At 44.7% G+C, this 16,831-nt stretch overlaps 1 protein-coding gene across 18 annotated transcripts in view; it reads left to right on the top strand.

The window, feature by feature from the left end:
- The first annotated feature begins 584 nt into the window (after positions 1-584).
- The window catches only part of Fbh1 (F-box DNA helicase 1), a 38,209-nt gene continuing 21,962 nt past the window's right edge, over positions 585-16,831 (top strand). For 2 of the 18 annotated variants that reach the window (XM_087590226.1, XM_087590234.1), the window contains exons 1-4: positions 600-717; positions 10,791-10,831; positions 11,741-11,922; positions 13,960-14,549. In XM_087590226.1, coding sequence (XP_087446352.1) covers positions 14,025-14,549 — 525 coding nt within the window. In that variant the 5' untranslated portion in view covers positions 600-717; positions 10,791-10,831; positions 11,741-11,922; positions 13,960-14,024. 18 annotated transcript variants of the gene reach the window in all.

Below are 16,831 nucleotides of genomic sequence, written 5' to 3' on the forward strand. Positions count from 1 at the left end.
ACATCGCACCCCAGATGTGGTCTGCTCTCCACCATACAGCCTATGGGGATGTTTGCTGGCCTGCTCTGGTGGTAGCTGCACAGGCAGCCGAGCTGCAGTGTGGCCAGCTCTCCGCAGCCGGGCGCACCCTGCCCACCACTCTGGAGCATAGCTGGCCCACGTCTGCTGCAAGGATGTCTGCAGGGCTGCACAGCCGCATCCTTCGGCTGACCCAGCTCCCAACAGCAAGGGTTTCTGGGGCCTCTCAGAGCCGGGCCGTGTCCTTGTGCTCCGCCCGATCCTCACTCAATCCACAGCCGACCCCAGCCCCCTCCCCACCCGCTGCTGCCTCCTCAGCCCCCGCGGGAACCCAGGGAGCTCGAAGGAACTCTGGGAAAGTTTTCTTCGCCTCCTCCGCGGTAGCGGAAGCACAGACGGGGCGTGGCTCAAAAAACGGAGCCACGCCCCTTCCCGCTTCGCGTGCGGATTGGCATTAGAGTCTGTCTCTCCGCGCGACCCTTCCAGTTCGGAGTCCCCATTGGTTCACGCGTCCGTCCGTCGTCTCCGGTTGGAGGTTGAGTCTTGGCAGTGAAGAGGCGGAGCTCGCGGAGGAAGTCTGCAGTCGTCTCTGCTCGCTGCCTGGGCCGAAGGAGGGGCTTGCTGGTCGGGGAAAGGCTGGATGTCCAGCGGCATCGGCCGGGTGGTGTCGGCGGCGGGGACCAGGGCCGGGCCGCCATAGTGCGTGAGACCGTGGATTTGGCGTGGGTTGCGAGCCGGGCAAACTTCATATTGTGGGGGCCCCGCGCAGGGGTCTTGGCCTCGGGGGGTGGGGCCCTGGCTGAGGGTGGGTGTAGGAGCTGGCCGCGCCCGCGGTGGTCAGGAGTGGGCCTGCAGGAGGAGGCCGGAAGCTCTCTGCAGACCGGCATCCCTTCGCCGCTCCCTGAGGCTCCGGAAGGGGCAGCACCTGAGAAGATATAGCCTCAGCTGCTGGTAAACCTGGCTTGTCTCCACTGTAATGTTTTTGACCTTGGGCGAGTCATTGTATGCTGCTCCTGACGTTTGTGTTTGCCTTGGTAGTCTCCCGCCCCCTCACCTGAACAGGTGATGGTGATTTAGGGGACGCGAGAAAGCCTGGGGGCGGCTTTTGGAGGGCTCTTTGAGATCCAAGCAACCTTTATTGGCTTCCTTTCGAAGAACTAGGCATTTAACCTGACGGTGTTTCTGTTTGGGGAGTAAAATGGAAGTCGCCACTGCCAGGCTGAAAACAATTTCTTTGCATTTGGCACTGTATTGTGGTTCACTGAGCGCCTGACATTGTCTATTCCATAAACGATCTATAGGTAGCATTCAGGTTTTAGAGGCGAGGACATTGAGGCCTAATGAAGTTAGTGATTTTTTTTTTTTAAACCAGGTATTGGAAAGTTGAGGCGTCTGATAGTTTCAAACTTTTTGCTACTTTGTATGGTTTATGTCTCAACGTTCGAGAGACTGAAGCAAGAGGGTCTTGAGTTCGAGGCTAGTCTGGGCTACCTACTTCTCCCTTAGAAATGATTTCACGTTTTCTTACTTTATATCTCTTAAGTTTCCCGTCCTTTAAACAAAACTGAGAATCCTGGTTCACAAGAGGATGAAGTTGGTTATTTAATTAGTATTCCAAATAAGATTCTGCCTCTCCTCTGCTTTATGAATTTACTTTGGTCTGTGTTTCCCTTTGAGAAACTATATATTTTCTGTGAATCTACCCTATAGCCCTAATGATTTTTCTGGAGAGGGATGGATATTTATGTTTTAAATTTATGAATAGGGCTATTGCTTCTCTCACTGTCTATTTCTTCAGTGAAGGTCCTCGGAGTTTGAGGCCTTTACTGCCTCAATTGCCTTGTAACTGTCATTGGGATTGGGATTTTTCAATCTGACTTTTGTTGTGTTTCGTGGATCTTTGGTACTTGGGTGTCGCTGTTGAGGGATCAGTCCTTAACTGTTTTCTTGATTTGTGAATACATAAAACTATTTGAATTCTATTTTTTTAATCCTTTTTAAAGATTAATCTTTTTATTTGCTTACTTATTTACTTATTATCTGTAAGTACACTGTAGCTGTCTTCAGACACACCAGAAGAGGGTGTCAGATCTCATTACAGATGGTTATGAGCTACCATGTGGTTGCTGGGATTTGAACTCAGGATCTTTGGTAGAGCAGTCAGTGCTCCTAACCACTGAGCCATCTCTCCAGCCCTGAATTCTAATTTCAAATGTGTTTCTAACACACACACACACACTCTTCTTATATTTCTCTGTCCCCTCCCAGGCTGACTTTTAGACAAATGTAGCTTTTGTCTGTGCTGTTCTGGATTTGACAAAACTTCTACAAATTATCACCAAAGCCAGCTCTTACATTGTCAGAGCTGTCATTTACATGCTCTTTGAAGACTCTTCTTAGGTTTCACAGAACTCCCTGGAGCTTTAACTGGGTATACTACAGAACCTCTAAAAACAAAATACACTGGACTTGGTGGCATACACTTGATCAGCCCAGCATTTAGTTAGCTTAAGACGATACCTCAGCAAAGCAAGGCAGACCAGCCACCAACCAAAACATCAAAACCACAGGAAGAAACCCTGAAATGGAGACTTTAGGCCTTCCACTGTTTGAAAAGTGATGAAAGCAGACATTTCTTCCTTTGCTTTCTAACATAGCTAATGCTGTCGGCTCTCTTCATGGTCCACAAGCGGAGTCAGTTGTCCTCCATTTTTCTTTTGGTCTTCACACCTTGTGGATGCTCACGTGTCCTCACTACCCCACTTTTGCTCTCAGGCCTTCTCCAGTTCTTGTCTAGCTTGGTCCCACGACTTTCTGATTTGTTTTGCTGGCAATCTCCATGTCTGTCTAAACTTGGCTGTGTGATGGCCTTGCTTTTAAAAGACAGCATGTTATTCTGAGTTGCCTGTGCAATAAAGGCCAGTGTCTTTAGCAGTATGTAAGAGGACCCTTGTAGTCTCTGGCCCAAGTTCATTCTCCCGCCTTGTTATTTTTTCATTGCCCATGAGTTAGCTTTTTGTTGTGAAGAAATGAAACTTTTCTGTCACACATTTTGCCATTCCTTTGGTTTTTATTCATATAGGTTTTTTTGTTTGTTTTTTGTTTTGTTTTGTTTTTGTGTGTGCCTAACTGAATCCCATTCATCATTTAAGGCTCATCTCTTTATGGAGATTCTTCTAACAGTCCTAATTATATTTACTACCGTAGGCCCTTATGTGTATATTTATGTAGCGCTTGGATTGCTGTATGTTTAGCAATTTGTGTTTGTTTTGGTAGCTGCCTTATGGTCAGGCTTACTTATTTTTGTATGCTCTCCAATGTCTAAAATAGCGTTAGCAACAAGGATACCATAAGGAAAGCCCTCATGGAGTTCATAGTAAATCTGGGATATGGTAGAAAAAAAGAAGAGGTTGAGGAATGAATAGATAAATAATAGAAAATAGAAATAAATATAATTTTCAAATACATAAAGATACATTGTGGACAGTATATAGTGATTTGTGTTCTGCTGTTCCTAACGAGGCACACGGAATGAGCAGCCTAGCCCTTCTGTCCTTGAAGTAATAAATGGGTGCTGAGCTTAAGGAAGTACCCAGTGTTTCAGGGCATGAGGTGGCCGCAAGAGATTGAGGCCGCTGGGCTGAGAAAACTGACTCAGTTGGTCAAGTGCTTGCCAGTCAGGTATGAGGACCTGCCTTGGATCCATTAAAAGCAAAAAACCCTGCAAGGCATGAGATTGCATGCCTTGTAATCTCAGCGCTGGGAGACAAGGCAGGTACCAGAGTTTACCGGCCAGCTAGTCTAACTGAATCAGGTGAGCGCTGGGTTTCAGCTAGAGAAATAGGACAGATTCTGAGAACTGACACCTGAGCTTGACCTGGCCTCCCGATTCATATACACCAGCATCCTTCCCCCACCCCAGTCCTCACAGCAAAGATTGGGCCACCTGATGTGGACCTTTGGGCTTAGAGAAGCAGGAAGTGGCTGCTAGGTTTACATGAATCCTGAATGACAGAAAGAGGAATGAGAACGGGGTGTCCACTCCTGTGTCTGGTGTTTGTTTGTTTTTCTAGAGTTAAATAGAGCAAAGTATTTAAAAGTTTTTCCCATTTTGAGTGTGTACAATAGACTGTATAGTGACATTTCTTTACAGTTAAGCGCTTCTGAATATTTGTTATTAACTGTCTTTGGTTGTGACATAGAACAATGTTTTTAAAATTATATAAAAATTCAACTTAAGGGTGTTTGTTTCGTTTTTAGTAAAGTTTTGCCTCCAAGCTGGCCCACAATCCCTGAGTACTGGGATTAGTTATATATCTTTATGTTCCACTAATGTGAGATTTTTTTGCCAACCTCCTGTAAAATTTTTTAGACCTAGAAAGGGAGAATGTTAGAGTCAAAAACACACTAGGCCAAAAAGTCAGACAAGCCAAGTTCTTCTGTGGTATTATTAGTTAAAAAAAATAAAACAAAGGTTGAAATTTATGTATGTGGACAGCAGAATGTAGAGTGTGCAAATGCCTACAGGGGCAGAAGAATCATTGATCCCTGGAGCTGCCCACACATGGATGCTGGGAGCTGAATTCTAGTCATCTCCTAGGGCAGCAAGGACTCGAACCACTGACCTTTCCTCCCAGCCCTTGGTGCTATTGCTTAAGAGCTGCATTGTGGCTTGAAGCAGGTCTTTTCTAAGCCCCAGTTTAACTGAACCATATTTTGCTGATGAACCGAGAACGTAGAGAAGGCACTGCAAACACTAAAGCAGGCCATGGGCTGTAAGGAGCTTAAGGAGCTGTGAGATAGCTGAAACCACCTCAGCCCAACTGTAGAAGGCAGTCCCATAGCTGTGCAGCTTTTCACTTAATTAGCAGTTAGTTATGAGGTCATAAACAAAGGATGCTGGGTAGAAATACATCCTCCACTTGTCTTCCCTACATACCTTACAGAAAACAGCCTCAGAGTGAAAACAAGTTGTCATTATGTAAATAATTGCTTTTAATAATATAACACAACAAATATTAAGACAATAATCTATATAAAGCCTACTTTAGTAGACATTCATGAAAGCATTACAAGTGTCTCAGGAGTGTTGGATCACCACTAAGTACTTCCCAGCTTGAGTGGCAGCCTTAGAATTCTGGAATTGAGGGGCTGGGGATTTAGCTCAGTGGTAGAGCGCTTACCTAGGAAGCGCAAGGCCCGGGGTTCGGTCCCCAGCTCCGAAAAAAAAGAACCAAAAAAAAAAAAAAAAAAAAGAATTCTGGAATTGAGGGATAACACAGTTGGCCATATTTATTTGGACTCTCAGGCTCACTGGCTGTCACTGGACGTTTCGAATACCAGAGTCACAGTAATAATGGACTGTCACGCAGTACCTCACCTGTCTACCTGTGCGTCTTCAAAGCCCATCTGTCAGAGAATTGTTTGGCGCTTTTAGGGAAGCTACAGGTGAGGTCGGGGGCACGTTATCTAATTAGCAAAGTTAAATTTGGGGTTTGGAGCAGTATTCTCTCCAGTGAGGAACCCTTGTACTAGGAAGTTGGCTTGCTTTGTTTGTTTGTTTGTTTGTTTGTTTTCTAAGAACAGTTATTTAATAATAATCAGCTTCTCCAGGAGTTCTAAGAAATTAGTCTTCATCTTGTCTATGTAGGTCTATAAACTCTAAGTTCTAGAGGATTTTTTAGCATGAATTCTATTTAATATAGAGGGACAAAGAGATTACTTGATGTCAATTTCAAGTAATCCTGAATCATTAGCATAACCTTTATTGTAATAACCAATAACTCCAAACATAGAAGGACTGAATGGTAGAACTTTATTTTTTTTAAATTGCATAACAATCTAAAAAGGTTCCGGGTGGCGGTAGCTCATGGGTGTTTGTGTGTGCACATGGGTGTTTGTGTGTGCACATGGATGTTTGGTGGAGGAGGTTGTTTTTAAAGCAGCAATCTTAAGTACTCAGGCTGCTAGGAGAATTCTTACCCAGGGTGTCCTTAGAACACATCATGGTCTAGAGTGTTCTATCAGCATCCACGGGAATCAGCTGCCTGTTTGACTTGGTGTAGGGAAAATGGGAGCACACAAGATACACATCCTTCTATGGACTCCGCATTGGTAAGGGCGCAGGCCTGGAGTGAGACCGATTGCAGCAGAACCTAGAAGTGCAGAGGGGCTGTGCTGAGGAGGAGGAATGATAAATAGCCTGTGCCACAGAACCCTCATTTTTAATAAAAAGTAAAAATGAGTCAAGGCAAATGAAGCCCAGCTGGCAGTTAGAGTCAAGAATTTCTGTAGAACAGCTAAGTAAATGTCTGCCATTGTAGTGCTTCGTGTGCTAAGCACTGGGGTAGATGATAGTGAGATGGAGTCTCTGGGTTCAGTGACCAGTAGCACAGGCTTTGTAATGATTATGGTCCAAGGTAAGCTGACAAAGGTGTGGTCTCCACTGGAGGACTTGGAAGTCGGTCAGAGTGGGCTGGGATGCCTTAGGGCAGTGTTGTGGTTGTTTTACCATAGCTGTGATAAACCATGGTCCAAAGGAAAGGGCTTGTTTCACTTTACACTTCAGAGGTTTCCATCAGTGCCAGGGCAGGAGCTTGAGGCAGGAACTGAAGTAGAGACTAGAGGAATGCCTGCTTGTTGACTGCTCAATGACAGCTACCTTTCTTATGCTGAAGACGGACACTCACAGTGCTGTGGGTCCTTCCATATCTATAGCAATCAGAAACGACCCACAGATGAGCCCACAAGCCAGTCTGCTAGAGGTAGTTTTCCAGTTCTGGAGCCTGTTCTAGGGGACTCTTGTTTGTGTCAGCTTGAAAATAAAAACTCAGCAGGACAGCCTTGGTCACAGGACAGCCATGGTCACAGGGCGGAGCTTCTTGCCCATCCTTCGCCTTTGCAGTGATGTACACTGTCAATCCATTTAGTTTCCATAACAAAGGCCACAAACTAGCTAGTTTATAAATGACACATTTCTTACCGTCTGGAAGCTGGGAAGTCCAAGATCAAAACACCTGTCTGGTGTCTGGTCAAGGATTGCTTCCTGGTTCACTGATGGCTGTCTTCACTCTTGTGACTGAAGTGGCAGGGGAGCACTCTGGATTGCTGTTTGCGTCTGTTTTTGTGGCTTGGAGACTGAGCCCAAGGCTTTACACATGGTAGACAGTTCTTTTACTTTTACTTCTAAGTTGTACCTCAGACCCCTGGATTTTCTTTCCTAAAATCTTAATCCCATTTATGGGCTCCACCCTTATGACCTAGTCACCCTGATGTACTCTCATTTTCTCCTTCTCCCTCTTCCCCTCCCTCTCCCTGGAGAGAGTCTCATGTAGCCTAAGACAAACGTGAACTGGCTTTGAGGCCAAGGCTGGCTTCCTGCCCTTGCCTCCCCAGTGCAGGGGCTGCAGGCACCACTACACCTGGTTAGGTCTGATTCTTAGTAGCATCACATTAGGGGTTAGGATCTCAACAGAAGAGTTTGGAGACCACACAAGCACTCAGTCCCCTACAATACACTATATTCCCGCCACAGGGCTGCATGCAGAGGGCACAGCAGTGAAAGGACAGATGAGCTGCTTACCTTGAAGCACACTTACATGTGTTTCGATTCCTAGGCATATGATTAGGACATATGTCCAGTTTATAGTCATTATCAGCGCCTTAGCTTTCTCTTTTAATTAGGGCATTGTTAATTGGTTGGTTGGGATGAAGTCATTCATCCATGCTTTACCGAAATGTCCCAAGGTTGCTATTAGATATGCATGTATACAGAGGTAGAGGAATCCATTGGCCTGTTTTCTGTTGCCTAAGTCATAGAAATCAGAGACTGTGTTGCAGATTTGGTAGGCATCAGAATTCTAAACAGAGCTGAGTGTGATAATTAGTTGTTTCTCTTCGCCGGTTCTCAGAAGCTTTCTATTATTCAACTTATTCCTTTCAGATAAGCATTTGGCACCCAGATCCGAGATTTATATAAATTGAGTACTATCTACTTGGTGATATTATCCATAGAAGTATATCCTGTGCAGGCCAGTTTGTGTGACGTATCTTTAGACTAGTGATAACTGATCTCTGACACGTCAGTCAGTTCTGGGCAGTCTCTGTGCATGTCAGTGTTGAAGCACTTAGATGTATTGAGACTTAAGCAGAGAGACTCCTGGTTTGGACCTCAGGGTCGGTCAGTTGCCTTGCAGGTTACAAGCCAGCACTGTCCCTGAAGATGTGTCTGTACTTGGGAACGGCCCTCATATCATTCCTTTTGCTGCCAAAATTTGAGCTGGGCTTTGTGTATTATATGCAAGAGTCTGACAGGAGAGGTAAAATATCAAGTCTCATTTTAAAAAGAAGTTATTTCATTGTATATGTTTGTGTAAATGTGGATGTGTACATGCCATGCCATGAATATTCAGAGTGCAGACTGAGGTAAAAGGACAAGCTCTTCTTCCACCATGGGTTATGGGAATAGAATTTGGTTTGTCAGGCCTGCTTGGCAAGTGGTTTTTTACCCACCTGTGTAAAGTCTCATTTGTTAAGATAACAATCAGAATCTACATTTATTGTTATCCTCAAGTTTATAGAAAAATTCAAGGTTTTTTTGTTGTTTGTTTTTTGGTTTTTGAGACAGGGTTTCTCTATGTAACAGCCCTGGCTATTGTGGATCTCACTCTGTAGACCAGGCTGGCCTTGAACTCTTAGGGATCTGCCTGTCTCTGCCTCCGGAGTGCTGGGATTAAAGGCGTGTGCCACCACCGCCCAGCCTAACTTTTTTTTCATTAATTTATTTATTCACTTTATATCTCAATATCTCCTCTTCTCCCAGTCCTCCCTCCCATAATTCCTTCCCCCTGCTCCTCCTCTTCACATCTGAGAGGGAGGAGTCCCCTTCCTGGGTGTCACTCTACCTTGGCATGTCAAGTCTCTGCAGGAGTAGGCACATCCAGACAAGCCCAATTAGGGGACCAGGATCCACGGACAGATAACAGAGTCAGGGACAGCCCGAGCTCCAGCTGTTGGAGGACCCACACGAAGATCAAGGTGCACATCTACTACATATGTGCGGGGTCTAGGTCTTTGGTTGGTGAGTCAGTCTCTGGGAACTTCCAAGGGTACAGGTTAGTTGACTCTGTTGGTCTTCATGTGGAGTCCTTGTCCTCTTTGGGTCCCTCAATCCTTCCCTGACTCTTCCACAAGACTCCTTGAGCTCCATCCAATGTTTGGCGGTGGGTCTCTGCATCTCTTTCAGTCAGCTGCTGGGTGGAGTCTCTAAGAGGACAGTTATGCCAGGATCTGGGCAGAAAGTTTTCTTTTAGTCTTGATGATGGTGGCGGGGCGACGCCGGGATTCCCACAGGGGCTTTCTGGGGTCACCCACGAAAGTCGAGTTGACCCACACGGCTCTGATGGCCCAATGCTCCGGTCCTTAATGCCACAAGGCCGCAGCCCACGAGGGGCTCGGGCGGGCCAGGAGCAACTTTTTTAATCTAGAAAAATTCATTTCTTTTCTTTCTTATAGGCGTATTCAGCTTCATGTTTAGCGAGCAGAGGTTTCAACAAAAGCAGAGGGTATTAATAAAACTGGAAGTTTAAAGGATACTTGATTTGATTTTGTTTGTTTTTTTGAGACAGGGTTTCACTATGTAACCCTGGCTAGCCTGGGCTCATACGTAGACTAGGTTGATTTTGAATTCATCAAACCCCGACAGCCTCTTGTTCCCAAGAATGGGCGGGGATTAAGTGTTTGATTTTTCCATTCTAAGTATGTGACTGAGATTTACTGCCTGCTATGGTTAAAGGTATTCCTAGGAACACAGGATTGGCTGCAGTTGGCCTGCCACGTACTTCCTGTCTTTATATTTCCGTGTTTTATTTAGTTCAGTAAGCTTTGCTAAATGGAGAAGTAGGTAGGTAACTGCATATGATTTAACATTTGTGTTTTCTCATTAATCAATGACACATCTTAGATAAAATTGACTGACCTAAGTCAGAGCTACCCAGCGCTTCCTTCATTGGAGCTCTGTACATTCTGTTGTTCCTCACACAGTAGTGCTGCGTCTTCTGAATTGAGATGGCCATAAGGTCTCCAGCATCCTCCTGAACATTAGTGTATATGGAATTAATATTTTTAGAAATGTTACAGTGTTCATGGATTTTAGGTTTTAAAAACTTATATTAAAACTTCAACGAATTAGCCAAAAGTAGGAAGGGTTATTTCTCAACTGGGTACTGAGCAGAAATAGTCATAGGAAGCATGGTCTGTATTATACTCAGTATCATGTATTGATACTAACCCAGGGCTTTAATACCTCTCCTGAACCTGGGGTATCATGACTTGTGCATGCTAGGCAAAGTGCTTTACCACTCTCTGCCCTGTATTTCAGTGCCGTGCGTGTGTGTGTGTGTGTGTGTGTGTGTGTGTGTGTGTGTGCATGCATGTGTGTTGCACACATGTAATCACATAAACCAGAGGTTGATGTCAGTGTCTCACGCCTCACTCTCCTCCATACTCTGTGGGACATTCTTCATGGAACCCAGAGTTTGCTGATTGGATAGACAGGCTGGCCAGCAAGCCCCAGGAACCTTCCTGTCTTAGCGTCCTCAGATTGGGACCACAGACCTAAGCTGCTGTGCTCCATCCTACCTCCCTTAACGTGGGTTCTGGGGATCTGAACTCAGATCCTCAGGCCTGCCTTTTTTTAAAAGTTGTGATATAAAAGAAGTAGTTAAATCATTCCATTGATAGAAAGTAAACTGTACAAATTTTCATTTTGGCAGACAGGAGGATGTCTGAGCTGAGGCCAGCCAAGGCAGCATTGGTAAGGTTCTCTCTCCATACAGAAAATTTTTATTCCTAGAGTGAAGTTATAGCCAGCTCTTAATTTTCTGATTATTGTGTAAACGTGGCTTGAATGAAGGCTGGAAAGTTCTAAGTCTGTTATCCATTGATTAATGGTGATTTTCTTACTGGTGATTAACCGCCATTAATTAGTGGTGAATTCTTTTGTATCACATTCCTTTACCCCTTAAGGTCTCTTCCCTGTTCCCTCTCTTGGGCCATTTCTAGTTTCCTGACTTGTACAGACTCTAAATTAGAGACATAAATCTGAAGGTTCAAATCCAGGATCCACATATGACAGCCAGTGTGCAGTGTTTGTCTTTACAGTCTGGACAACTTCTTTTGATTATTTCATGGTCAAAGCTTTTATAAAGTATAAATTTAAATATTTTGAATAGGTAAATAAAAGAAAAAGTCATTTTTGGATCTTAAAATGTCACCTGGGAGGGCTGCTTTAAACTCTCCTATGTAGCTGGGGTGTAGTGGCACACACCTTAAATTCCAGCACTCAGGAGGCAGAGGCAGATGGATTTCTGTGAGTTTGAGGCTAGCCTAGTCTACAGAGTGAGTTCTAGGACAGCCAGAGCTACACAGAGAAACTTTCAAAACACCAAACCAAAAATACCCAACAACAACAGAAATTCTCCTAAGTATTAGACAAGCTCAGCAACTGGGTATGTTCAAGAGATGGCAGCCATAAATGTTCTTAAATTCTGAAAGATATGCTTAGACATTGGACTAACGCAGTCATTTCACAGGGGAAAGAACGGTGGTTGTGGTGATCTTCAATTCAGTCCTTGGTATTTTCTGTAATTTGAGTATAGTTCACTGGCTACCTCTGTGTTTGGGAAGAACTAACGCACTCCCATTTCTTCTCCCTACAAAACAGTGAGACGGTTTAAGCGGAAGCATCTTACAGTGGTCGACTGCCAGCAACTGGCCCGGAGTCATTTGGCTGCGACTCAGCCCTTCAGTCAGAGATGGACAAACAGAGACCCTAACCATGGTCTCTATCCTAGAGCCAGAACAAAAGGACGGAATAGGGGTACGGCTTCTGTTTCAAAATCTGTGGTTAGTGTGCCTTTGAATGTCTTCTGGTTTCATAAAAGTGTTTGCAAATGTCACGGCTTGATTTTTTCCTGCCCTGTTGGCACTTGTATTCATTATTTGTATGTTTTCCATTGAAATTCTTTCTCTAATGTTAGAGCTCAAGCAAGCCTGTCATCAGCAGAGCTAATTATGAAGTAATAAAAGACACGGAGGCCGTCATCCAGGCTACAGGTGTCATGATTTTCTAGTTTCTCAGGAGATCCACAGGGTCATTATTTCCCTTTAAAATGTCCCGTCCTGCAGTGTTCCTCTTCTGGTGGTTGTACTGAATACTGTGAATTGCACCCTGGTTCTTTGTGCCATACTGAAATGGTGCTCTTCACGAAGTTTCTGAGGCAGGCCGTAAACTTGTGATCCTCCTGCCTCAGCCTCCAGAGTGTCTGTGATTACAAGTCTGGGCTTTTCCCAGTGCCTCACCAGTTGTGCCCCTCACTCCCTGATGCCTAGACTGTCTCAGTTAACCTTCTCCATATCCAGGCTTTCGTTCTCCAACAAAATATGTATTATTGAGCTAATATTCTTCAACATGGCGATCTTCGATCTTGTCACAGCTATTTCTCAGAGCCTATTACAATGTTTCCCTGTTACTGTAAAGAATTGACTGGCACACAGTATTTGTCCTTATTAATGGAGTTTTGTGTGATAATTTTATAGTATACAATGTGTAATGATTAAATACAGGTTATTAATTTCTTCAATTTTGATATCATTAATACATGAAAGTCGGCTTCTAGCAGTTTGATTTTTTTTTTCTTGTCATCCCTCTTTATGTCAGACAAATTTCTTGTGTAAATACATATTTTAGATGGTCCTTTTCCTCTTAGTACACCTAATTTCCTAATCCAATCTAGTTTAATCCATATTTCTCAATTTGGGGACTGACGTAACCATTCTGTGAGGCCGTTTCAGATTAATTACAAACTCTGGTGCTTAGCTTGTCTTGTGGATAAGCCAGCCTCTCACCTGCCTTCTTAGTTCCTCAGGCCTCTGTTGCACTGTTTTCACTGTGGTATGACTGGTCTGGCTTTGGTATCTAGGAACTATCCAAACTCTGGTCTCTTAAATTGCCCTGGAAGCAATCATAGTTGCTATTTCTTCTCCCCAGTGTGACATTATTTTCATGTTCATTAATTCATCTAACGGCTAATTCTGGTTTCTGCCACTCTTTCTTTTCAAAGCAAGGATTTGGCTTTACCATTTAGAAAGGAACTGTACACATTGTTGTATATTGATACTTTCTTAAGAAAATCCTACAGTGATGTTTGAGATCACTGTTGTTTGGGCCCTGTCCTCAAGGTGGTGAGGTCAGGGAGTGTCATTTCATAGTCTTCTTAAAACTAAATGTCCGGGGTTGGGGATTTAGCTCAGTGGTAGAGCACTTGCCTAGCAAGCGCAAGGTCCTGGGTTCGGTCCCCAGCTCCGAAAGAAAGAAAAGAAAAAAAAAAGTAAATGTCCTTAGAAAATGCTGATGAAGTTCATATGAAGAAGAGAAGGGATTATGCAAATAAAGTGAGAAAATTTCAGCTCTTTGTTTTAAAAACGACAGATTCACCATAGGAAATAAAAGTAAAATAAACTTATATGCAGGGTCAGATGCAGAATAGGTCCTTCTGGACCAGATAGAGCATGTTTCTTTCTGCTCATGCAAACTGAGCATTGCTGTTGTGGACCAAGCCCATTGTAGGAGCTGCATTGTGTCTGCTATGTGAATATGAGCCGCCATTTCTTGTCTGTCTGCCCACTCCGGTGTCCGGTGAGCAGCGTCTGACCTTATACATACCTGTGCTTACAGGCTAGAGTGTTGACCACTACACGGCAGTTGTCTCTTGCTGAATATGACTGATTATTTTACACTAGCTATTTATATGGCCATGTGACCCATGAGCACAGGCACTCCTCTCTGTTGGCATAGATACTTAGATCGTATTACTCCGGGCTACAGTGGGTCAGCGGCCACTGAATTTTTTCCTTCTGTTCTGTTTTGGGTTCTCTCTACAGGTCGAGGATGTCAGAGATACATTTCTGAGTTCTTCCTAGCTAGCCACCAGCATTGTACCAATGACATGGCCAAAAGCAATTCTGTTGGCCAGGACAGCTGTCAGGACTCTGAGAATGATATGATTTTTCCTGCCGAGAGCAGTTGTTCTCTGCCTCAGGTGGAAAATGGAGAAGTGAGGCTGGGCTCACCAGGATCTGCTCAGCCCGCCAGGAAGCGGCCTCGTTCCTTGGAGGAAGCCACAGAGAGCGGCCAGTGGGATGGGGTTACTAAGAAGACGCCACGCCATCGTTTGTTCCCATCGTGTGCAAGGCTTAGGGAGGTCAGGCAAGGAGCAGAGGATGGTTTGTCACAGAGCTCTCCAGTACATGGAGAAGCTGCCCAAGACATTGAGGACATTGGTCCTGATCCCTTGCCTGATTCATACTATGGGCTTCTTGGAACGTTGCCTTGCCAGGAAGTGCCCAGCCACATCTGCAGGCTGCCAAGTGAAGTCCTGAGGCACATCTTTGCTTTCCTGCCAGTGGAGGACCTCTACTGGAACCTCAGCCTGGTGTGCCACCTGTGGAGGGAAATAGTCAATGACCCGCTGGTAAGCTAAGTGCTCAGTCCTCACAGCCTACCATAGCCTCACTTAATGCAGACTCCTGGGAGAGGGCCTTTGCAAAGGGCGGTTTCTGTTTGCTTCATGAATAAAGTACAGACTTCCCAGGCATCTGGGGCCATCCAGGTTTCCCTACCAAGTCTTCCAGAACCCTTCCTTCCTTCCTTCTCACATCTCTGCTTTTATCTGAAGCACGTGATTTGCTGTGCCCCGACCATAGACTGCATGTGTTTGGCACCAAGTGGTGTAATCACTTAGATTAAGGTCACTGTACACACATTACCATCTTACCTGTTCTTCAAGACTTCTTACTGTACAACCATGCCTTCTCATCCTGTCTCGTCGAGGTCCATCACTTCCTCTCTGCATTTCAGCATCTTATGCCTCCCTCCCTTAGAGTAATTGTGTTACTGCATTTGGTTTAGTAACCCATTCTCTTCCATGCCTTTCGTTTCCCTGTTTGACTAACTTAATACGTGCGTTTTCTGTGCACAAACTGGGCAGAGTGACTGCCTGTTCTCCTGCCTTCTCCGTTTTTGCCTAATCATGCTAGAAAAGTACTTTTGCTCAGACTCTGTCTGTCGGGGAGACAGGTGTCTGCTCCCTGTAGAATTACCGTATTCTCTTACTTTGTCTGGGTCTTGATAATCGTCATAGTTTGTGCCTTCTCGGTATGATGCTGTTTATGGGAAGCTTAGTCTTGAGACCATCCTTTGGACATTTCTTGGCACATTCATGACTCTTGAATTTCCTTTCTCTTTTTCGCGTGGTGACCCGAACACTATCAGTAGTATTTGTGGTACAATTGTTGTGTTATTTTGCAGCATAGTGGCAGCTGCCAGCTGCCAAGTACAGGCTTCACGCTAACCTCCCTCAGATCTCAGGCACCCATACCCTGAGCTTCATACAGCCTGAAAGAGGAAAGCTAAGTTTTCTTCTGAGTACAAAAGAGGTCGGGAGAAATGTCACTAGCTTTCCATTGGGAGAAATGTCACTAGCTTTCCATTGTGGCGTCTAATTCCTGATTTCAGAACAGTGTCTTTATGAGTTTAGGTGTGAGCCCTGCTTCCTTACACTATGTCTGTCAATGGCAAACTCTTGTATGGGCTGAGCATGGTGGGGTGGGGAGAAGGAAGGGTTTGCTTACAAAGATTTCTTGGGACCGTATCCAAGCTTGATGTCATAGTGATGTCATTCTGGTCATCGACTACAGCAGGGTATTTTCAGTAGTCCGCCACAGTCCACGGCCTGCAGGTTCTTGTAGCGTCTGTGTCTCACTGTCTCACTCTCATGTTATGGCAGTGCTGGCCTCACTACCATAACATTCTTCACAAAGGAATTTGGCAGTTTTCCCTCCTCTGCAGTCTTTTGGCAGAGTCTGAGGCATGCTGGTGTTGATTGTTCGTTAAACGTTCTGTAGGATTCCCCACTGAAGCCATCTGGTCCTGGGCTTCTCTCTGATGCAAGTTTTGAGCTTTGATTCTGTTCCTTCACTCGATGTCTTTCTGACACTCTGCTTCTATTGCTGAGGCTTGGTAGGATGTGTGTTTCTAGGAATTCATCCATCTTTGCCATTCATAGTTCTTTCACTTCTGTGGCATTCATTTTAATGTCCTTTTGTTTTTCTTAGTTGGTCTAGCTGTGGGTAGCTTCAGATCGTCCATCCTCCTGCTTTTGCCTGCCCAGCCTGATTACAGAGATGCACTTTTGTGCCCATGTCTGCTCTGGTCTTTGTAATTTCCTTTCTTCTGCTGATTTTGACTTTAGTTCCTTTTTTTCTTCTTTTTTCTCTTTAAGGTATGAAAGTAGTCTGTTCTTTTCAGGTCTTTTCTTTAAGTGCTAGGGATTGAACCTGTGCCTTGCACATTCTAGGCAAATGAGCTCAACCACAATACTCTACTGAGTGCTCTATTCCTTTCTGTTTTAAAAAGAAGCATCTTAGCTGAGCTTGCTGGTAACTGTTTTTTACAGTGTCTTGTAAGCTTTGCCACATTGTGTCTTTGTTTTTACTTGTCTTAAGGTGCTTTATGATTTCCTCTTTGACCGTGACTATTCTAAGAGTCCACTGTGTAGGCAGATGCACTGATACATGCCTGTATCCCAGTACCCGGGAGGTGGTGGTAGAAGGATTCTGAGTTCAAGCCCAGCCTAGGCTACACGGCGACACCTTTCCTCTAGAGCAGAGTGCCTGATTTAAGTTGTGGTAGCTCAGCTTTCCTGCTGCCTTGATGTGTAGTGTCCTCCTGTTGTTACTGCAAAGATTCATGGTA

This window comes from Rattus norvegicus, chromosome 17, assembly GCF_021556685.1.
Source record: "Rattus norvegicus strain SHRSP/BbbUtx chromosome 17, alternate assembly SHRSP_T2T, whole genome shotgun sequence".
NCBI classification, from domain to species: Eukaryota; Metazoa; Chordata; class Mammalia; order Rodentia; family Muridae; genus Rattus; species Rattus norvegicus.